General features: G+C 42.1%; 2 protein-coding genes across 4 annotated transcripts in view; one reads left to right on the top strand and one right to left on the bottom strand.

Moving 5' to 3' along the window:
- The first annotated feature begins 525 nt into the window (after window positions 1-525).
- LOC124179791 (synaptic vesicle glycoprotein 2C-like) overlaps window positions 526-22,901 on the top strand; it is a 27,347-nt gene continuing 4,971 nt past the window's right edge. The window contains exons 1-2 of one of the 2 annotated variants that reach the window (XM_046564540.1): window positions 526-710; window positions 9,792-9,967. In XM_046564540.1, coding sequence (XP_046420496.1) covers window positions 9,925-9,967 — 43 coding nt within the window. In that variant the 5' untranslated portion in view covers window positions 526-710; window positions 9,792-9,924. Of the gene's footprint in view, window positions 711-9,594; window positions 9,972-22,901 lie in introns of those variants that run through there. The other variant, XM_046564558.1, reaches the window with a different exon arrangement.
- LOC124179680 (peroxidase-like) lies at window positions 2,823-15,575 on the bottom strand. 2 transcript variants are annotated; one of them, XM_046564360.1, is made up of 13 exons: window positions 15,314-15,575; window positions 9,452-9,595; window positions 9,029-9,335; window positions 8,693-8,910; window positions 6,293-6,472; window positions 6,014-6,210; window positions 5,748-5,934; window positions 5,299-5,647; window positions 5,049-5,205; window positions 4,795-4,965; window positions 4,450-4,648; window positions 4,262-4,367; window positions 2,823-4,152 (listed from the first exon to the last, which is right to left on the bottom strand). In XM_046564360.1, exons 1-13 carry the CDS (start codon window positions 15,387-15,389, stop codon window positions 4,065-4,067), a joined length of 2,379 nt encoding a protein of 792 aa, XP_046420316.1. In that variant the 5' UTR covers window positions 15,390-15,575; the 3' UTR covers window positions 2,823-4,064. The 2 variants fall into 2 exon arrangements, with proteins under 2 accessions (XP_046420316.1, XP_046420311.1); XM_046564355.1 differs by lacking the exon at window positions 15,314-15,575 and adding an exon at window positions 11,604-12,019.

The following is a 22,901-nucleotide window of genomic DNA, read 5'->3' as shown; positions in this document are numbered from 1 at the left end:
TCCCTGAGGTAATTGGGCCGAGGTCCGGTTCGTTTAATATGCCAAACGAGTGGGACCATTGATCAAAATCAATAACATTGCCAAAACGGAAGAATGGCGAGGCGACGAACGCTCGCGAAATGTCGTATCAAGAACACCTCTTGAGACTTCCATCTCCCCAATATTATCCATCCGTTGTCTTTCGTTTCTTACAATTAGCGCCAACTCCTATTCACTCGACCTCCTAATTCATCCAGCGATACATAATATCGAAAAGCCGTCACGGCTGCGTGTAACACGTTCGTTCTATACGGACGTGAATAACCGAGCGGCATAATGAATCTCGAGCCAAGGTCCCTTAGCCATGAGAAACAGAACTGGTCTGACAATTAGACAAAGCGTACTCTCTGGGCGTCGAGAGAACGAGAGAATGCAGGAGCTACACCGACGGTCCCGTGATCCGGAGAGGAGTGCCAGCCTCCGGTAGTCGAGCTGCTGATTCAGCCGGTTCACCTGCGTCTATCAATTACGGGATCGGGTTACGTCAATCGCCGATCGATTCACAATCAGTCTCGGTAGCGTGCCAACTCGAACATCGTCGACGAGTTTCCATCCGCTAAAACTCATCCTTATCGACGTGTTTCGCGGATTTACGAGGGATCGAATCGGACGAAAGGTTTCGTTTGTACCGTGGTGTTTAAGGATGTACCGGTGTACGTTCTCGACCAAAAGTGAGCCTCGTCCGCAATATCGATACTTTACGATGAGTTAAAAATTGGAAAAAATCAATGACGATAAAGATGATGAGAAAATTAAATTTTTATAATAATAACGATGGTCAAAAGTTGTTGAATGTTTTGAGAGATGTTTTTTTGTTGGCATGTCTAATGAATTCGTTGATTTTTCCGAATAGATACGAATTTTTAAAGGATTTCCTCATTACTTTGAAATTTTCCTTTCCGAAAATTTGTATTTTCTTTTTCCATTATCTAAAGTTGCAAATTTTCGAATTCGGAAATTTCAAAATTATGAGAAAGTTTTTGAAAAATTCACATGTATTCGGAAAAATCAGCGAATTCATTTCACGCGACAAAAAAAATATTCCCTACAAACTTGTCTAACAATGTTTTGTTTAAACAATTTTTGATAACTCTCAGGCATTATTATTATTCAAATTTAATTTTCTAATCCTCTTTGTTGTAGATAATTTTTATCCGATTTTTATCTCATCACAAAGTATTCAATATTGTCGACGAGACTCACATCCTTAAACGTTGCTGGAATTGAGAGAAAATCTGGCATCTAGAAAACTTGACTATTCACTCGATACATGACAAGTCTTGTGATAATTGCAACAGTGGTCAATTTGTTCAGTTCACTACGAAATATCTTCATCCGAGTTTGATTGTCCGGCAAAGACGACGGCTCGTAACCCTCGTGGAGCTGTCACGAACCCATCACCAATCATTATACCAGCCGTGACGATTAACGAACTTTTCGTGATTCGACGCTCCATCTCGTCGTAATTGCAGCTGGAAATTAATCCGCGGACCGAGTCTTTCAGTCATCGCGCTAATGACGCTCTACGGCTTGCCAATCCCGCGAATGAGAACTATGCTCGCATTCATCGTTCCAGTTTTCGAATAGCTTTTTACTCTCTCGGATCTTCGCTTCCTTTCGGCAGGCGTGAATCACTCCAGGCGATAAATCCCTCCGCGAATCGCCGCTCTTCGTATTCCACAATTTGCAAATTAGCTTCCTCGAATTCGCGCAGTTGACGTTCTGCCTTGAGCCAAATAGCTCCTAGTTAATTGTAAGTAAGTACGAAGGAATTCATATTGTGAAATATGTACTCCTGCATGCGTACAATTCGCAAGGCGAATAGGTGTTATATGTATATGTACGCACATGCATACCATGTACATGCGTATATGTAAGTTGGTGTCACCTGTTGCACAGCCAATGATAAATAGCAATTTGTCTGCAGCTCTAGTCAATGAGTTATGTAACTCGCATACGTACGCGATTAATGATATACGCTTCGTCCACGTAATGCATCCATGCACACATATTATGAGTGTACATGGTATAGTTCAGAATTGCAGGTAATTACAGGCATATAATACTATGTATACGTACGGATAATAGTGATTCGAGCGTATAATTGCAGTGTTCTGATTTATAATATATAATTTATATGATATATGCTACACGTGACGCCTCGAAACCGTAATACTTGCACAATATTTCGTTTCATTTGTGGATTCATTTTTGTTCTGCATTCATATTTATTTTTCTCTCATAATTTTACCCACGCAATATATTTTATGTGGTAAAATCATTTTCTTCGATATTTATGCAACGTTACCACCAACGATAGACTTGCTTACTACTGGCGTATTTTGTCACGTTCCGATCGACGGGGATATTAAATGTAAAATAAAAAATTTATCCTACTGAAACGATAGGCTTCACGCGTGAATCAGAAGCAGAGAAAATTTAACGACTCTAATGAATTTTCCAATACTTCAAGCTCAATTACATCGCACTCAAAAGTTATTAAACATTTAGTATTCGGTAATTAATATGGATTGCTGGGACGATTATGTATCTTCGTTCTTTTTCATTCTTTCACCTCTAATATAAGACAAGAAGTTGCAGTACAATTCGCTATAACTTATAACTAATATTCTCATAGGTTAAATTTACTAAACTAAATCAATCCCGCGATGCAGCGAGAGGCCAAACGCTGTTGAAATAATGTTAAAAAATGACTTGCTTGAATTATATAGTGAATTTTTAGTGGGAATTAGACTCGGGGAAAAAAGATACACTCTTTAAAATATGATTCTTAATCATATTAAATTTATTTTATATATATAGAAAAAAACTGGGTAAAGTAACAACAACGACTTCAGTTGCCGTTTGGTGCATGTTTCGAATTATGAACGTGTATAAGTAATGCGCATTAAGTATTATGTGAGTAATAAGTCTGGTGAACTATTTGTAATATAATAATGATTTAATAAATTTATCATCTAGTCAGTCGATATATTGTCTCCGTAGACTAGCGTGACGAGACGTAAGAAAATTGATCATTGATTGTTCGAAACACATATTTTAAAATTTGGTAATTGTTCCTTGATTTTCATCTGCGCGCGTGTTCGATACAAATGCACAGTAGTTAAAATAAAAACACGGCCAAATTAAACAGCGAGGAGAACAATAATTACGGCAACATCGAAAAAAATGCGTCCCCCGAAAAAACCGCCGGCAATGTACAAAGTTCGAATATTTTTAACAACAAGTAAGACGACCTTCAACTGCCACGGAATATTGTCAATTATTAAGAACAGTCTCTCCGACAGCGGAATCTACTTTGAGGATTTTTGTACACCTCTGCAGAGAATTAACCTCAGTCTCATGTACAAGGACGTACGTAAATACTAATTACGTTGAAAATTCCCTCGCGTATACGCGTGTGTTTTTAAAATTCTTAAAACTATAACCCAAACTGAATTACGATATAAAAAATAAAAATAAAACGATATTCGATCTATCCTCCGTATCTAATTTAGGTAAAACCTATATAAGTACGTTAGTCGTACTTCGTTTAGGAGTAGAAGCAAAAAATTAAAACAAAAAAAAAAAAAAAAAAAAGAAATAACAATTGATTTCTTCCTTCTTTCGTATCATCGAAGTACGTATCGTACGTTGTCGTTTTTGGTCCTCTGAAGACCGAGACGATAAGAGAGAACCCCCTCGGATTGCTAATCGATCGACTAGTCACGTATTTATCATCGTATTCATCAGCTAATTGCTTTCTTTTTTATCTCAGCCGTGATCGCAGCTCGTGTGACTTCTACATTTGTATAACCACACGCGTGGCGGTAATCGTGTGGTGATAATCGTTTCGGACACACCTCCACTGCACACGGCGCCCCGGAGAGCGACTCCGTCCTCCTGACGCGGGATCAGTTGCTCGTACATTCATTAACGGAATGCCCCTTGAGTGGGAACGCACTCCGAAAAATCTCCCCAAGACGCCCCATCCAGATATTGTGACCAGTCAATCAGCTAGACATTCAACGGTAAGCCTTGGCCTTCTCGGCCCAGGCAAATAGGTCGACGGTTGGAATGGCTTCGTAATCGTCGCATGGCGCCAGCTCGTTTCTACAATTGTTCGGAAAGGAAAGAAGAGCAAAAATGTAAATACGCACTGAACTACAAATTTCCGAATTACAGAAAGAAATGGAGGAAACTCGTGTTATGTTCAACTCACCCAAGCTGAAGCTTGAGGAAAACGTGAGGCTGCATGCTGGTGATGTTGTCACCGTTTTCGCAGAATATACGAGCCAAGGAAACATTGCGGAGAGCGTGTAATTGGTCTGTAAGTAGAGCAGAGTGCAAGGTAGAATTAATTAACGAGGAATGATAAATCGGCTGGAATTTCTCGGATCAATCACTAACCTCCGGTGAATGGGTGAGGCTGCGACACCGAGTTGTAGAAGAAACGATCGGACCGACGAATAGTGTCGAATTGCTCGGAAACGAGGCAGCTCAAGGTTGGGCCCAAAAGACCCCCGTGACTGGGCCGCTCCGCCATGCCGCCGACGACGAGGTCGACGTCGTTAGGGTGGTTGTACAGCATACTGAGCTTTTCGACCACCTGTCAAAGCAGTCTTTGTTAACAACGATACGCGGTTGAAAGTATAAGCATTCGTCATTCGTCGGAGCCGATTACCGAACATCGCAGCATCGAGCAAAAGTTCGCGACTAATCGGTTTGTTTCGTTATAACTACGTAATGCGTCACCTCGATTGGTATCGTGTCAAGGAATTCGTCAAAAGTTGACGCCAGTGACAGGCCACAGTGCTCGCGGTAGTGATTGTAGCCTGGAATTCCGTGGTCTCGGCCTCGTTGGATATCCAGACTCATCGAGTCCAGACCGAGATTGCTGTGGGTTTTATGCAGCTTGTGGGTCATCTGAAATTTGCGAATGGCGAACGTCAGTCAGTGGAACCAACGCCGAATAAACGCTCATAGATTCTTGTCTGTTTCACACTTACGTCTGACACAAGTTTGACATCCATTTTTTGGGAGTTCTGGGTCGTTAGTCCACGAATCAGACTGTCGAGAAAACCAGCATCCTCGATGACTTTTGACTTGCCGAAGTGCTCGTGCAGCTTCAGGGAGCCAGTAACATTGCGAGCCTCGTCGTGCATTCTGCGTGTAAAAGGAAAAGTGCAGTTTGTGCTGAGTTTTCATCGGACAGTCAAGAATCTGGCAGAGGAACTTATACTCGTGGCGGACACTTACCGCAGCTTTCCCTGGACCAGGGAATTCATAAAACGGAAAACAGCTGTCGCAGCTTCGTTGGTAATGGACGGATTTTCCCGGCTATCGTAGAGCTGTGAAGCTCTGTTGGCAGTGACGGGAAACAGATGCCCGTATCGAGTCTGATTCGTTCCAAGGATGACCGGCAGCCATTCGTTGTACGTGATGTGCTGAATTTCGGCGATGACAACGCGACGAGCCTCCTGGAAGATAATCTCGTCGGACCAAATCGGGTTCAGCCTCGCCAATTCCCTGGCAATTCTGTTATGCTCGCGAAGCCAAATCGTGTGCATCACTGCCAGGTGAGGTACGTGGTTCACTCTGAAGTCGCCTGATTTCGGAGAATAAGAAGATGAATAAAGACGTGATAACCGGAAACTCGTCTGGTTAAGTAAACTTGTAAACCTCTTTAAAATTGGAGTTAAACTTGCCTGCCGCGTAGCAACCGTTGTCGCGACACAAAGAAGCAGGCTCCGAAACAGCTGTGGGTAAATATTCGCTTCCGTTTTTGAGGCTTACTCGAAGAAGCCCGTCACTGAAGGCGCGGAGTTCCCGAGCGGTTTTCGACGTGGAACCGTAAACCGTCGAGCCGTCCAAGAAGTGGGTCACTTGATTCACCTTAAGAAAGAACGAGTCGAGGTCAGTCGCGGCACACGAAAGGACTTGACGTCCGAGTCGAAGATTAATTTTGACAAACCTGCTCGGTCGGTCCAAAGCTGCAGTCTGGCCTGACGGTCGGCATCGAACGGACGTAATTCATGCAGCGGATCCGTTCCTTGCCATAAACGGGATCGTTGTCGGGTATGGAAATCGGCGCGCAGTCCGGATGCGTGTGACGCGGTGCCAGGAAGAATCCATTCGACCGGCAGCACGTTATGGGTTTGTTGTTTGTGACTGGAAGAGGGGGATGAAAAGTTCGCGGTCAGGTCTGCTCGATTTTTGGAACCCTTAATTAAGCGACTCGAAGCCGACTTACCCATCTTGCGCATCGGGGTGTGGGAAACGTCGTTCGCGACAAACTGAGTCCACTGCATAACGGCGAGCGTTTTTGTCGAGTCGGTTTCCTGGTTGTCGCTTGGCGAGATCGACGTACTGACGGATCTTGGACCGGGCAATTCCTTTCCTCTGCGCTCGGGGCGTCTCAGCGCTTGGATACCTGAACCCCGAACGAGAATTAGTGCAGGAGGTCAAGATTGCAGAGGTACGGTGCTAGGTACTAACGTTTAACTTACTCAAATCGGAATAAGATTTAGAAAACTTGAGACGACAAATTTACGAACAAGTATTTTGCAGGGCAATTATCACGCCTCGTTTTGAGCTGAGTTATGCTTAGCGTCCGCACTCCGATTTGAGGATCGTTTTTGCACCGCGAGAGCAGAGCTCAATATGTGGCACTGTTACGTATATACGTCACGCCTAAACTCGCCCGTGTGAAATGTAAGGATCAAGCTCTCGTGTTGCAAGAACGCTCTGAGATATCCATATTTTAAATCTGATCAGACTCGAAATCGACGATCCGTTCCACTGATTTCCAAATCAAATGAAATTCGAATACACGTTCAGACGCGAAGAGATTATGGGTAGAATTTACATGCAGGTGTAGAGGAGATCAGTTTCCGTCGATATCGATTGTGAAAAGACGTGCCAAGTCCTTGAACAAATGATCGATGAAAGCCACGAGTAGAGCGAAAGCAGTAATAAGGGTTTCTTGTTATGAAAAGCTGCAGTGTCGTTGAATTATAACTGCATCAAGAAAATTGAAAAACATCTCCCTCGGATCGCTTTAGCCAAACTCACAACCCGCCCTAACTTATAAAAGTATAAAGTTGAATGCAGAACCGCGTAATCGAGTTTCGACAACGTGATATTAAAAGGACGTTAAATAGTTATAATATCTATGTAAATAAATATGTATAATACATATGATAATACAGTAGGTATTAAAGGTATATCCGAATTTTGTTACATACACTTCGCTATTGCTGGATAGAATCTCCAAACCGGGTCACCTATAGTAGCCAGTGAATAATCACAGCTATATTCACGTAGCATATTCTAATGCCATATCTGTGCCTTTTATTCGCACAACGCGGCTGTAATGCAAATCACAGAATATATATATATATATATATATACATATATGTGTATGTATATTTTTGAGGTAACCAATCTTTGTAACAGAAAGTCGTTCGTCTCTAGATTGTACTTCCAGCCAGGGTAGATAATGCAGCGAAACGCTTGCATAAACAGGTGAGCGAAACAGTGTCAATGATAACGATAATGATAATGACGATGACGGTGGTGTTGGTGGTGGTAATGGCTGTTATACGAATAGCGGGAACCTATTTACCAGTACCGCGCGATCAATCGACGGTTTTGATCTATCGTTTTTCCTCGTATTAATTCTGCAGGTCCATCGGTATACGACTCGCGACTCATTCACCATGTTCGAACTGTACCAACTATACTCAGAAAAAAGATTAATCGAAAAACTTAATCAATCGAAACAAAGATTAATCGAAACTGCCGATTATCCGATTAATCGCACAGCACTGGTATTTACACCGTGTTTCACATATTCCAGTGAAGAACATGAATGTGGATATGTCGCGTCTGCCCGAGTAAACAATATGACAAAACCCATTCGATGATAAAGAATATGAAGTCAGACGTCAACTGATTTAACAAATGCTGATTTCGGAAAAAATGACGATGGCACGCGGTTGTGTTGTTATCCGAACTAGCAAAGATGTGTTTATGCGCGATATCTTCTTTCAAACGTGGAAAATAACAAAGCTGATATCGTTACGGCTAGAAGGTGACGTAGCAAAATTATCTCAGGATAAAATAGGGAGGATGGCTAGCTGCTGTAAATTCAAAGTCTTGGGTTATTATTGCACAGTGTGATATAGCAGTATCTATGTAGAAGGAATAAAAGCAACGCAATACAAACACATTGTTATCGAGACGGAGATGTTGACAAAATGAATTTAATGAAATTTAAGCATCTAATCCAATGCCTCTAAAAGTTTCACATTCGCATGACGGATTGAATCAGCACAAACAAACATGTCGTTTCTCGACTATAAACAATACGACGTTAATCTCTGTATGTATACAGCTCTGTATAGTTCGTCGTTGTCACACGTGTCACATGTATAATGTGAAACACTCGTAGACAATAATGTGAAATGTAAAAATTTTATAACGTCGTATTCCGATACAGAGCAATAATGAATGTAACGACTAAATTCTTGTATCGTACTCGAGTGAAATTAATCAACGAATCTACGGAACGGGGTATCTGGGATATATCGATTCTTCCTCTCGAATTCGCTAATTTTTTTCCCCCTGGTAACAAACAGCGTATTCTCACCATCGGCGTAGTTTGGAAATAGGATCCTCGAATAGGCGGTCATGACGCTTCCCCATCTAGGATTATCCAAATTGTTGCAGGTACCGTCGATCGTCCTGTACCTCGAGCCACCGTCGCAATCAATTCTGTGCTCATTGGCGCAGTTCCTTCCGATAACCGTGTCCTCCATTTTCAAAGTCGATATGAACCGCGCGCACCTTTCGTTCCTAAATCCAGACCTGATGACAAAACGACCACCGTTCATTGATCCGCGATCGAGAAATTCATTCGACAGTTACGAACCGGCTCGTTCCAAGTTATAGACTTTTCTTATTTTTTTTTTTTTTTTTCTTTTACCTCTGGCAGTTGTTCTGGGCCAGGTAAGACGACGCCTTGACGACGACCAGGGCGCTGACGCTCTTCTTGTGAGCTTCGATCGTCGGGTACCAATGCGCGTACTGACCATGGGTCGGAGAGTCGTTAGAAAAGGATATTCCAGCGCCGGCGATGTTCGCCTCGAGTCTCGCCATTTGGTCGACGAGCATTTCCGCGAAATCAATCGACGAATTGATCGCCTCGGGACCGATAACCGGAAACGAGCTGCCGCCAAGGAATCTTCGAGAGTTCATCCTCAGTTCATCTCGGCGCGTGAGTGACGGGAAGCCTTTTATTTGGGAGAATCGGGAGTAAACAAAGCCGATAGATTAGCTCAACGGTTCTGGCAAGCAGTGAGATCGATGTTTGGAAAGTAGGTCCGACAATAATAAACATCGTACTCACCGGCAGAGAACGAGAGGTAGTTCTGCATGGAAATCGGCAGTCTCGAAGCGTCTATCGTGCTCGGCTGAGCGACGAAGCCCATCCCTTGAAGCGATATCCATAGGACGGCCAGGGTCGCTACAGACCCGGCCATGACTCCTTTTGCTGTGAAACAGAAGGAAAACAGTCTCATCTTATTGCTCGCGGAATTTTCACCAGACTTTGTCGTATGCTTGCAATAGTGCAGTAAAGTTTCCACGCGCGGTAAATTTTCACGTCTACGCTGTGAAACGATCGTTGTCAACGACCGACTGTGAGAGTGTTTATTTTTTTTGTTCATTGTTACTAATAAATTGTGAAGCGAAGCGGTGAATCGTCGATAGACCGCAGGACGCAGTTTTTGAGTGCGCAATGGTGGAGTGGAGTTTATTTAAAAAAAGAAACTTGCAGTGAAGAGTATTATACAAGTGAAATAAACTTATCGGCGGTGAGAGATGGTAAACAAATTTGTTGCAGCTCTGGCATTCGTTGACCAAGGCAAGTAAGTGTACGAGTCATATCTAAAGTATGAATGAAAATCTGTTGTTGTTGTGTCGTCGTTCTTATTTTTGTCTTCGGTTATTCCCAAGTGCCTAGAAAGCGACAGTTAATCTTTGCCCGGTTTAAACCAGGCGTAAATCGGTCCCAGGATCCGAAGAACTTAACAATATCGAATAGCGTAAAAATATTTATCGACCTCGACGAACCTACGCAAATAGAATTGAAAGACCGCGGAGGTCGAAAGGGGTAAAAAGAGGGAACGGAATGAGCGGAAAAAAAGGAAAAAAGAAAAACGGATCCAAGAGTAAAGATAAAACCGAGAACGAATAACGAGAAAAAAAAAATGAAAGCAAAAAAGTATTTGAACCTCAGTTTACGTACACACACCGTGATGCATCACGCACGTACGTACATATATGGCGCGGCTCTCGCAAATGCGATTGCTGATGGAAAAATACCACCTCGACTTGTCGCACTCTACACGTATGATGGTGTGCGTGCAATCGGTATAACGCGTATACGAATCATCGCAAGTGTGTAATGCACACGCAAGTCGTGAGATATTACGAAAGATAAATAAATGTGTGCAATAGTAACGCCGAAAGATTAAGAAGACAGGCGAGGCGGAGAGTAGAATTCGATATCAGATAAACTTATTCGGGAAGTTTCATTGCCGGTCGGTATTGAAAAGATAGCTTCAAATCGTAAAAACACAGCTGAGGTAGTAGGGTGAGGGGGTGGAGAGGGGAAGGGGTTACTGATATTTGGTGGATTATCGGATATATGCAAGCGCAGGGAAAGGGGGGTACGGACCGATAACGGAGATTTTCTCTAAGTTACGAACAGAGATATTAAACCACCACAGTCATCAACAGCGGTCGGATCAGGTACCGAATGCTGAAATGTTTTTGTCTCACGATGCGATTGACAGACCTCGGCATTTCGTCTTGAGTTAGTCTAACGCGTTTTATTTTGTCGGTTAGATCGATGTCTCGGACAGATTCGGAGCGAGTGACTTCTTCGTACGAAAAGCCCGATGATAACTATCATTACACATGTAACGATTGCGTTGTGCGCAACGCTCGATTCGAATGAAAAATATTTGTCTCCTCTGGTGTATCGCAAGGCCACGTCATAATTATGCGGTAGGTCTGTACTAGGAGAAGACACAAGTGTAATAAAGAAACTTGAACATGACCTGTCTTATATACGATTTTGGCCGATCTCAATTACGCAGTTTTTAAAAATTACGAGGCCGTGACAGCTGAAATAACCTTGAGATACAGCCTATAGCTGGCTTCTTTCGGAGCGATGCAATATCGCGAAGGACGTACAACGTTTGCGCACGGTGATCGGTCGTAAGACTACCTCAACACGCGTTACGCGCCGACACAATTGTCACGACGATGATAATGATAACAAGAACAGCACCGACGTAATAATAACCGCAGCAGACCCGCGGTTTGATGGGAAATCGTTTGTTTACACAAAATTAATTATAATCATTTCGTCAAGCCGATAAAATTAAACAGCCTCCGTAGCATTCTGGAAATATCGGCGTGACCAGGGGGCGAGTCCAGCTTGCGGTTCGCCGCCAGACGAATCCAGATACTAAAATCAGCTATTAACGTACCGGAAATGTGCTCCATGGGCTTTTCTATCCCGTACATGGCGTACGCCCAACGATCGCTGTCGTTTGGGGCCAGTATCATTTCCCAGGAAAATCACAGCGGTGGTCCGGTCGTCAACTTGGTTCGTAGGTTGATTACGGTAATCGCAAAAGTCAGCAGTTTCGGGCTTTGGTACTTGGTATCACTCTCAACTACGCAGCGAGGATCCGAATTATCACAGTCGGTGCACGCGCAACGTTATACTCGCGTGATAAAAGTCCAAGGGTTGAAAATTTAACGCTTTGACTAGAATATTGTCGCATTCACCTCCCGGATCGAAAATTAATCACCGATCGGAAGCTTCGCTTGTAAACTTCTCCTCCTCAGCCCGACAAGACGTAACGGATCCACGTCCAACTTGCCGTAAACGTCGGCGTGAAGTGGAGATTCGGCTTACCTACTACCGTGCGATTCCCCTTTCGGCTCTGCGACGCCATTGCGAACGCCAATGTATGCCGCGTTCTCTGTCAATTGGCCCGATTTCAATTTTATTCATTTTTAACCAGCTTCTGGTACTACTTGATAATCGTACTTTCTCTCTCTCTCTCTCTCGCTCTCTCTCTCTGTCACGTTTTCCATATCCTTAACTCCGAATATCGGCTTCGAGTTGAGACTTTTTCAGCAATGCAATAAATGTCGACACAAAATGTACAACCTGTATAACTCGGTGCGCAGCATGCAATGTAATTCCTATCAGTTACTCGAATAACCTTTTGGACCGAAAACGACGTTTTTTGAAAATGTCAAGTTTACCCGACGCAAAAAGTCGCCGGCGAAAACAACGGCGAACTTTTTTTTACCGTCACCTTTCGTCTACCTTCGAAAGAATTTTCCCTTTCCGACCATAAACCGAGTAGGCTGAATAATTTCCGAGGAACGCACCGTATGCAAGAGCAGAGGGCGCGTCTCGAGCTTTTACTTCTATTCACATACCTCGCGGATTGCGTTAGTATTTGTGCGTGCGTATCGGCATGTGCACATTTGCGAAGAACGTGAAGCGTGTCTGCGAATTCCCACCACCACCAGCACTACCTGCCTGTGCAGCGGATCGTTCTTTCTTTTTTTCTTTCTTTCTTTCTCTCTTTATTTGCGAAACGATAAAAACATTCTATCACTCGGTGTCCACGTGCACCGCTCTGCAAAAGCCGGCTGGTCACTCCGCTGCAGCAGGACGCAGCGGTTCTTTCGCACAGCGTTATACGCGTGTCGAATAACGAATTTACCGGTAAGTTATACTTAGCCGAGTGACTTGAGTTGCGGAGTGAGTAACGAGTGTTTCAATCAAAGCTCTAATCTCCGTCGATTTGATATTCGTCAGTTTTCCGAAATCTAAAATGCACCAACGACTTTGAAAAAAAAATTCTCCACGATGCTCTGGAAGTTTTTTTCTTCTTGACCTCAAAAATCGCAAACAAATTAAAGCTATCCACTTTGGATTATTGCTAAAAAAAAAAATTTCCGATTTCAACGAAACGCTGGAATTAAGTTTCGCATAGGCTAAACCGATGTGGTTTATTTCGCGAAAAAACGGTTTCGCACAGTCCGAAATCGTTATGCGTAGACAGTGGAAGACGTAGAGTGCGTTTAGTTCTATGCGTACTATCGATGGTTCGAAAAGCTTGGATTCTTTCGAACGAATCGAGGAAAAATAATCGAGTTTGAAAAATGATCGATTATACTCGATTAATCGGGGAAAAATAACCGATTATTTTCAGCTATTCTTACAATTAGTTGAAGTTTTGAGGACAGCGCTAGCTGCACATGGGGCAGTGTGAATTAATCGATCAGAGCGAAGCCAAATATCGGGGATTTACCGCCCCACGCATGCCTCTTATACACACACACACACACGCGTACCACGCATCCGAGGCACCAAGTTAAACGGTTACTCAATCAGAGATTCAAGGCTTATCGCCGACGAACCGTCGTCTAGCTCTATTATATCGATATATACCGCTTCTTGCGTCATTCCTATTCCCACGTTTACCGTATAACTTATTCACAACATACGCTTTATTTATCAACTAAAAATAGCAGACTACGCACGCACCGTTCCGGAGGCGTGGCACGACTCGAGTTGTTTTTGACCTGGGGCACTGTTTTGCTTCCAAAAATATTATCCGCGATGCGTGAAAATGAAACCAGTTGAGGTTTAAAAATTGTCGCGAAATTCCGAAACGCCCCAGCTATGTATTCTGCAAATTCTATCGTCAGCGTTTTTTTTTTTTTCTTTTACTTGTCAGTTTTTGCGACGCGTTTGCGTATGATAACAATTTCCTGAACAACCTTGGTAGTTTCAAGTTACTTTTAATATATTTCTTCCTCAGTGTCTGTTGTCTGCTTTGACTTTCAGAAGTCACTGCGAATGCACTTTACGATATTTACTATATATTATTGTTTGTGTGTTTTGTTATACGTGCAAAAGAAGAAAAGGACACTTTGATTCCGGTTTTTTAACCGTCTTGTATCACCTAATCTGCAAAGAATAACACGCGTCTAAAGAAAATTTTATAATTTGGAGTGCTGAATTGCATGTGCATCGATCTCTTCTGTCCTACTTGTGAACAAATAAAACGCGCATGCGCACGAAGAGATCGAAGGACACGAAGAATGGATTCGCAATAAGACGCGGGTGTAATAAAGAGATTAGCGAATGCGTGCGTTGCGAATTGCAATTGCGTTTTAACACAAGGCGTGCGATAAAATCCGCGGACTCTCGAGACGGAGAAAACACGAATTACAAAACGAAAGAGTGATAAAAAGAGGCTTATTCATACTCCGAGTGCATGCAAGTATTGTTGTGTTTACCGAGAGACGCATCGATGCACAACATGTGCATTTAGGAGTGTGCGATGAATGCGTAACGCCGCGATAACCAAACGCTATAGTAATAATCGTCCTCGCTCTGTGTGCAAATAAATGTTGAACAAACAAAAATACGATCGTCCCGTCAAATAAAACAGCAGTCTCGAAGCCTTTGCAGTTGCACATCTGCAGCGATAAATGGAATAAAAAAATAATCGTCGAGGTACTGATTCAACTTAATAACGAGAAAAATAACGTGAGATCTAAATACACGCGGCGGTTTTAACGAAGCAATAATATTTTGTTTTCAACGTCAAATTAACGGCTCTACACGCAAATTTTTGCGGTCATTCACACTGCGCGTACTCGTCGACGTGCAAAATTATTGATCAAACGAGCAGTCCGGTTATAGTTCAACTGAACCCTTGTTGACCCTTGAAGAAAAATCGAGCCAATTTTCGCTGTCGATTATATATTACCCGGCGCGAATCGTGGATTGTATAACGTAAAAAAATGTTCTTTGTTTTTTCAATTTAATAATAAAATTTTCTCAAGGTGGAAATTGTCTAAAGCATGGGTAATGATGCAATTTTTTTCCTCCTCTTCATCCGCGTGCACGTATTAATTATACAACAAACAATGGCGCAGATGCACGTGATCAATGAATGCACGTCAAGATACGCGCTGCAAGTGGACGTCCCACATACGCGTTTGTGTAACAATGAATGGAATGAGGAAGAAAAAAAGTACGAAATATCGAGTTGGCGGAAATCAGCATTCAGCCCTCACTCTCTTCTAGGTTCACTACCCTTGTATAATAAAATTTGTTCTATTCTATTCTCCATCTCTCTCTCTCTCTCTCTCTCACCTATTTGAAATTTCAACTTTTCATGGGATTGGGGTTGAATTCCGATGTCGAACGGGAGATCCGATGCAACCTTCATGATTCCTCCAATTCCTGATCTCGAGACTCCGCAGGGAATTATTATGTAACTTTAACGATCGTAGGAGTTAGCCGTTTACAATGATTGCAGTGATTATTATTTGAGTAGTAATTTTCTTATCACCCTGTCGCAAAAACGCGAGAAATGACTTTTTCTCTATTCTCATTCAATATGGCTCGCGGAAAACTGTCACCCACCCGGAATTTCCTGTTTCTGTTTCATTCGCAGCTTTTCTGTTCGCGCCGCCGCGCCACGAAAGCTCCAGAGGCTTCCATACGCGAAGAGCTTCCGTATGCGCAAGTCGCGATACACGCAGACTCCGTATTTACCCTCTTATCAGTTACAGTCGTTCACCTGTGTCGAGTCGCCGAACGATCAACCGTCGACAAGTGCGAATTCCGAAGCAGGTGTAAGCGCGGTGGAAAAACGAGATTTCAGCAGCAGTCGGATGCAGTAAATTCGAACTTGCAAGCTTATCGCAGACAGCAAATATTGTTGGTTATTGAACAACCGCGATTGCGGACGTAAACAGATATGTAAATAAAAATACGTACTCGAGACTAGACCGTGCTTATCGAAAATTCAGTTGCAAGTTGGATAATAATTAATATTTATTTACCATCGGGACTCGGATGAAAAAACAAAATCTGCTATTCGCGAGCGTTGAAATTCGACCGAACGAATAAATTAATGAATGACGATTGATGAATGAATGGATGCAAAAAATATAGTAAGATTGAAACAAACGTGGCGTAAACCGGCCTTAAGAGTTCCTTTGGCCATCCGGTTAGACGAGCACGTGATTCGAGCGTGAACACCGACTGGTCTTGGCTGTGTTCATCGGTGTGAACCGAGTAGCGAGCGCAAAATATTTAAGTGTGCGTGAAGTCCGACTACTTTGTCGTCTCAGCGCGAACAATATGCGCATATATGCCTGTACGTGTGCGAAGTTTAACCGTTTGTGCACTTAGGCGTGTGTGTGGCCTTGTTGTATGTAAAAATATATCGCATGGCCGCTTGTACTAGAATAAAAATAGAATACAACAGAGGAGATGCAAGAAGCAAAGAAAAATTTGCGAAAAGAAAGAAAAGCGATGGGATAATACATTTTTATTTGTTATATGTGTACCGATATTGACTATAGGTTACTTTCGTAATCGATACGTCGGCAATTGATCGGCTCTAAAAACCGTTGAATGACGGTTTTACCACCGAAGAAATTATTGCAAATTTGCGGCTCGCAGAGTCAAGTTACTGTTTTTTTTTCTTTTTTTTTTTTTTTTTTTTCTCCAGCGGTTTCGGATGACACATTTCAACCAAGTACAATTAATTGCCACGCAATTTTATCTTTGTATCATATAGCTATATCGCACACATTTCAACCTTATGAATACGCATTGTTTAATACGCATATAATCACGGGAATGTCAAAACAAGCTGAAAACTGGTGTGATATCGAGATACGGTGACGAGGTAAGGAATTTCATTAAAATTTTCCACGAATATTTTGGAGCAGCTACGTTCGTGAATCCGAGCTTATACGGAACGAGAAAATACTGCAGGTGAGAAATTTTGCACGGGTCATTCGTATGCAACTTTCTACGAGGCGCAAATGTTTCGATCGAGGAAATTGTCGATGGCAGCCATTTGAAAAATATCTTTTATTTTAATGCTTAACTTGAGTGAAAAGGTGGACGCTGAACGGTTACAATATTATATAAAATATACAAGAGGACAAATTGCAAGCAGGCAGGGGAGAAAATGTAAATATACAAATAGCAGGATAAATCGTCGGGTCGGTTCGAGGAGATCGAATTAATTAATTGGGGAATTGAGGATTTCATTTCGGCGATTGGAAAATAACGAACACACTGCACGCGTTAGTTTCACGGTCACGTCCTTTTATGCCGGCCTGCAATCCTGCATAAACTTACGACGCCTCTCAATTTGGCTCGACAAAACAATGTTAAAAATAAATTTTTTCACTAATAGACTGGTAATAAGAAGATACAATATAAACTCGATGATACGATATGCCAATTCAATCAAAATTCTATGCAGTCGTGTTTTTCGGATTAGAAGCAAAAATAAATCAAAAGACACCGAAATATAAGATCAGGTTGAAATTTAGAATTATAGTAGAAAATTTCGCTGATATTCGCAACTGTGGTTTTCATTTTCGTAACACACCTTTGGTTTTTGAAAGTTTCAATCTCACAGATCCGTTTTTTTTTTATCCGAAAATTTTGGTGCAATTGGTTTGTGTGGAAATTCCACCACCGAAGTGAAAACGTCTTGTACGAAGTTGGACGGATGTTTGTGAGAAAAATGTCAGGCGACTCACCTGCGGATAACAGAAGTGGAGTCTAATCTGCTTCCGGTACGAAGCTACTGCGAAGAATCAATGGACAACGATTATTCCTCCGAAGTCGCGGGTGAATATTGAAAGCTCTGAGTCGCGTCGTGAGTCTTTATAGAAGTTCGACGTGCACACCGGATGCGGCAAGTCGGTGGTGGACTAGCAGATGCAGCCGTTCATCTCTCTTCGCCTAATCTTCCCTTTCCTCCGTTGAACTCCGCGATGACTCGCATTCGACTAACGAAGAGCCCCGACCATCGCAAAAGCAGAATATTATCAACAAACCGATGTTGTTACAATACGACGCGGTTTAGTTGTTACTGCAAAACTGACAAGGCTCGTCTTCGGTCACGGGTCACCGATCGAGTCAGTCCGGAGTCTGCCAATGCGTGAACGTTGTTAACGAACACTCGTCATGCGACGACGACGTTCACCGTCATCTGCTTTACGGCTTTACTTTGAAAAAACTAATTTTCAAAATACAATAATCTCGCAGGCTGAAACGATTGCACTTGACCCATTGCCGATGGTCCGCATGTTTGCGTGATCGGAAGATTTGAACCACCTTGTTTGAAAGCTCCGCAGATTTTCGACTTCATTGCCGATTCGTTACAGAAAAAGTCTTACTTCCATTTTATGGCGAATTTGAAAATTGAATTGTAAAACTTTAATATTTTTCCGAGTGCACAGCTGATCTTCGAAGAGTGATCGATGAACTCAAGGTTCACAGTGTTCCAAGCTTTCGCAAGAAGCGTGTTTCTTGTTTTCTGCCGTACAAATAGATAGCCCTGTTTTCTCGACTCGGTCGTAACCCGTGGAGACCCTCGCTCGTGGATGATAGATAAATTGGAACAGGGTAGCTGATACCGATACCGACTTTACAATACCGTTCTTCTCGAGGAGCATAAGGTCGATACGGGTTGATCATTCACACGCGTCTACCGCATACGAGATAGAAACGAACGCTTGAAATTTCCACGCCTTGAAATTAGATTGACTTTCCTGCAAGTCGTCTTTCGTTCGTTCTTCGCCTTTATTTTAACGCATTTTCACGAAGCTGATAGCCACGTCGTGCTTCGTATCTCGGTGAAGATAAACGGAAACGAAAATAAAATAAAAATCCCACGATGCGTACTTTCCGAGAGAATATTAATCATTCCACTTATACATAGGTATTCATTTTTTCCAATAAATGAGCAATCATTTTTTTGAAATCGAATCGATAGAAACTAGAATTGATTGGAGAGGTGCAAACAGTTTTTCCTGTTATGTACGTAGAATATCTTTTCCGTCGGATTACACCCAATGTTTGTGAAACGTTTACGTAGGTTCAAAAGTACATGTTTGCAGAAGTGTAATGGGGAAAATACGAACTACGACCGTATTACTATACTTGAGTTATTCGGAGAACGATTCATTATTATTAATCGCGCGGGTTTTACCTGTGCATAATACTGTAGCGTGTATTGACGTATTGTTTTTACGTATAAGTAATCAACGCTGAATTATTGCAAGCGCGGTTTGTGATAATTCGATTTAAAACTTTATTTTTTTAAGTGCTACTCGAAAAATTTATGAAAAATATTGAAAAAAAAAAAACTGTCGTAAAACCTGGAGGAGGTAGGAAAATATTTAATATACAAATCCTCAAGGTGTAGACGTAAAAATGAATCAAAAATATTACAATAATTAGTATAGCGACCTCTAAATATTTTCCTACCTCCTCCAAGTTTCACGACAGTTTTTGTTCAACAATTGTCCTTACACCTTAGAAAAAGAAAAAGTTAAAAAATGAGCCACCCTGAGGTAGGTGAAGAAAAATAATTTAGGTGCGCCTGATTGCAGACAACAAAATACGTAAGTATGTATGAAATTGCCTGCAATTGAACAATATGATAAAATCATTCTATCGATAATCGACTTCGAAGTAGCGATTTATAATTTCCAGGAAAGCCTGTGTGATATTTTCTTCTTCTCTGACGTTCGCCGTTATTCGATTGCCGTTCAACGTCAAATGTTCGGCTTTTACACGGATGACCAGATGATTCGTTTAAATTGACTTCAATAAATTTGACGATATTTTTGCTAATTTTTCAGTCGTTTCTCGAGTCACGTAAATTCGCCGCATCCTTTGTTCGGTTTAGTTTCTCGCCGACAGTTTCATTCGAAAATCATGGAAAACGATAACAAGGAAATCGAAGCGCTGAATGAAAATTTTTCGTACAACAGCATGTTGGCTCGGGCTTTGGTTCAGCTATTTGCACAAGAAGGTACGACCCTGCTATTCTCCTCCAAAAATGATCATTCTTGAAACTTAATTTCGAAATTCTTCGACACAATCGCTACGCCCAACTTTATCGATGCTTTTATCGCACCCGCAGTCAGTTGTAGAATTTTCTCAACGCAGCGGGTCTCATACCAACGGATGGTATAAATTTGTCGCTGCTATTCACCGATATCATAGCGTTGAAAGGTAAGGCAAGTAAGTGTTTAACCAATTCGCAGAAGCCTCGATCATCGCGTCGACTATGATTTTTTTCCCCGGCGGATCTTCGAGTCTCTCAAAATAGGCCGCGTTCAATGTTATCGATAATTATCGCACAACATTTCTCGGTAACGTTAATCAATTACGACGAAGCACAAATCGTCGCAGTTGTTCAAACAAACTTTTACTTGTTTGTCGGTTTTATTCTTTTTTCCTTATTATACCTATATTATCATCGTATATCGCTACACTGCAAGTGCACTTATATTACGCGATACCCTCGTTCATACCTGATGCAAAAATTCGTTACCTGCAAGCCTTTGCAGTTACGATAACACGAATATGAAATATTTTAGCAAAATAACAAACTCCGGGAGATGAGTAGAAAAAAAGTATGACCCATGGGATTTCCTCCCCTGGTTCGAACCAATCGACTCGTAATATTCTACGGAAGGTGAAGAAGTCAGGATTTATAGTTTCGAAACGGCCCACCCGCTAGACGTAATTACCGGTCGGTGATCGATTGATCGTGGATTTTGTATGATTGATTTTACAGAGAGGGCCCAGATTCACATGTGGCTTGAAAAACTACAAAGGGTACCCCGCGATGACGTCGACGCAATGATCATCCGCAACGAGTACATGTGGCTTCTCCTCCTCGTTATGCAGAGCGGGAACCTTACCGAGCCCTTCGACAAGCTGCCGCCCTACGCGGAGGAACTTCCTCCGGTCTCGGACATCATGGTGACGACGCGATTGGAATCTACTTATTTTCCTTATTTTTCTTATCTTTTCTCTTTTTTCGTCGTTTTTTTCCCTCTCCGCAATGTTCACGTTTTCCTCGTTGTTTATCTCTCCTCGTTAACGAGCTGTTTTTCCGCGTCCAGCCGACCCGGATTTACCAAGAAGTCCTCGGTTCGTCGGAGCAGAATTTTTCGTGGATCGACAAAGTGCTTTCGGAAACGAACGCGGCGTCGGCGGCGGACGAAGATAACGACGTGAAAGTTGGAATAGCGCCGCACACGTTTCTCGATCATCAGCCACGGCCGCTGAACGGAATCGCATGTTACTTTTCTGTCTTCAGCAATAAATCTTGAGACGTTGAAAGAGCGTTTTTTCAATACCGAGAAGCATTCCTTGCGAATCTGCTTCGCGAAAAGCTCGCAGAAATCGGTTGTTTTAGAGCCGATGAAAATCGTTAGCACCGCGACCATGATTCAAGTAATAAACAGACGGATTATGTGGTGTTTCTCGTCGGAGATAAGCGGGATTAGGAAGCTTTGCGTTTAGCAGACCGAAACAGATTGGATTTGCCTGATTATTCTGACACTGACTGAGAGCTCGCCAGATATACGAGCATGGCGAAAAACGACGATAATAATTGTTCGCATTTTTTAAGCTCCATGCGAGTTCTCCTATCTGAGCTTGCGCATACTGACCTGACAAGGTGAAATATATACCGCGAATATCAAGATGATCGCGGGATAAGGTCGACCTGATCTTCGATTTGACAGCCGTTTCAAAGTTTCGTCATCCACACGACAGTCGAATAGTTCGTTGATTATTATCTTTCATGTTGTCGGACGCCATCACGTGCCTTCTGTATCCACGAGCTACGCTAGTTTGAGTCACGAGATTGAATTTCATAAGATGACGCGACGAAACGTCATGCGTGTCCAGAGAACACCAAAACAGAATCTGCTTGAATGATCCCAATTCCATTTTCTGTTTGAAAAATTTGATTCCAGTTTACAGTTATAATAAATAAACAGAACAAGCACGTCAAATTTGTGAAGAATCATAATCCGTTAATCATTCCTACGGTGTAAGTGATTTCCATTCATTCGTGATTGTTCGTTGATTTGTGATGTTTTTTCTTTTCTCTGTCGTAGTTAAAATTCGATTTGATGCGTAGGAAAAATCGGTCAGTCTCTTCCAAGATTGAAAAGTCACAAAATGAAAAATATCGGGTAAAAATTAGTTTCGATATGCGCAATGCATCATCAGACGTATGAGCACGTGTCAAAAATTTTTTTTTATTTTCGCTCAGCGCACGTGCGGTGCATCCCTCGTATACGTTGTGTTCGACACAGTCACGTATAATTCACCTTGTCATTTCATAATCCGATAAAATATTCCCACCGTATATGCGTTATGTTACACACTCGAGGGTATTACGCGCCGTAAATATTACGCGATATTGGGCTGGAATCGCGCTTGATCAATTAGTCGTAAATATATCCAATGAAGTGAAACGTGACAGGATTATTTAACACGTTTTGACCGGCGCATAATTCTGATATAGAAATAATCTTGCGTATACTCGTCTAAAAAATAAACTCTCGTTTAACTAATCGCGTTTGTTACGTATCTAAGGCTTGTGTGTATTTTTAGTCAAATTCCAAGAAGTACATTTTTAGTATAACAGACGACGAAAATTACGGAGAATGAAATATTCCATTGCGAGTTTTTATTCGCCAGTTTAAATATTGCGAATCAGGGACTCGAGGATCGTTGGCAAAAATTAGTTCCAGAAAATAAGCCTCGAATAGAGAGGAACATACGTTGCGGAGAATTGAAGTTAATTTATTTGATGATTAATTTACGGCTACCTCGATTGTCATTTTTTCTGTAAAAACTGATCAGTGAGGAAGGCCAGTTATTGGCA

The sequence above is a fragment of the Neodiprion fabricii genome, chromosome 1, assembly GCF_021155785.1.
Source record: "Neodiprion fabricii isolate iyNeoFabr1 chromosome 1, iyNeoFabr1.1, whole genome shotgun sequence".
Lineage (NCBI taxonomy): Eukaryota > Metazoa > Arthropoda > Insecta > Hymenoptera > Diprionidae > Neodiprion > Neodiprion fabricii.
The sequence above is the reverse complement of the archived record's forward strand: the minus strand, read 5'-3'. Positions and strand labels throughout refer to the sequence as shown.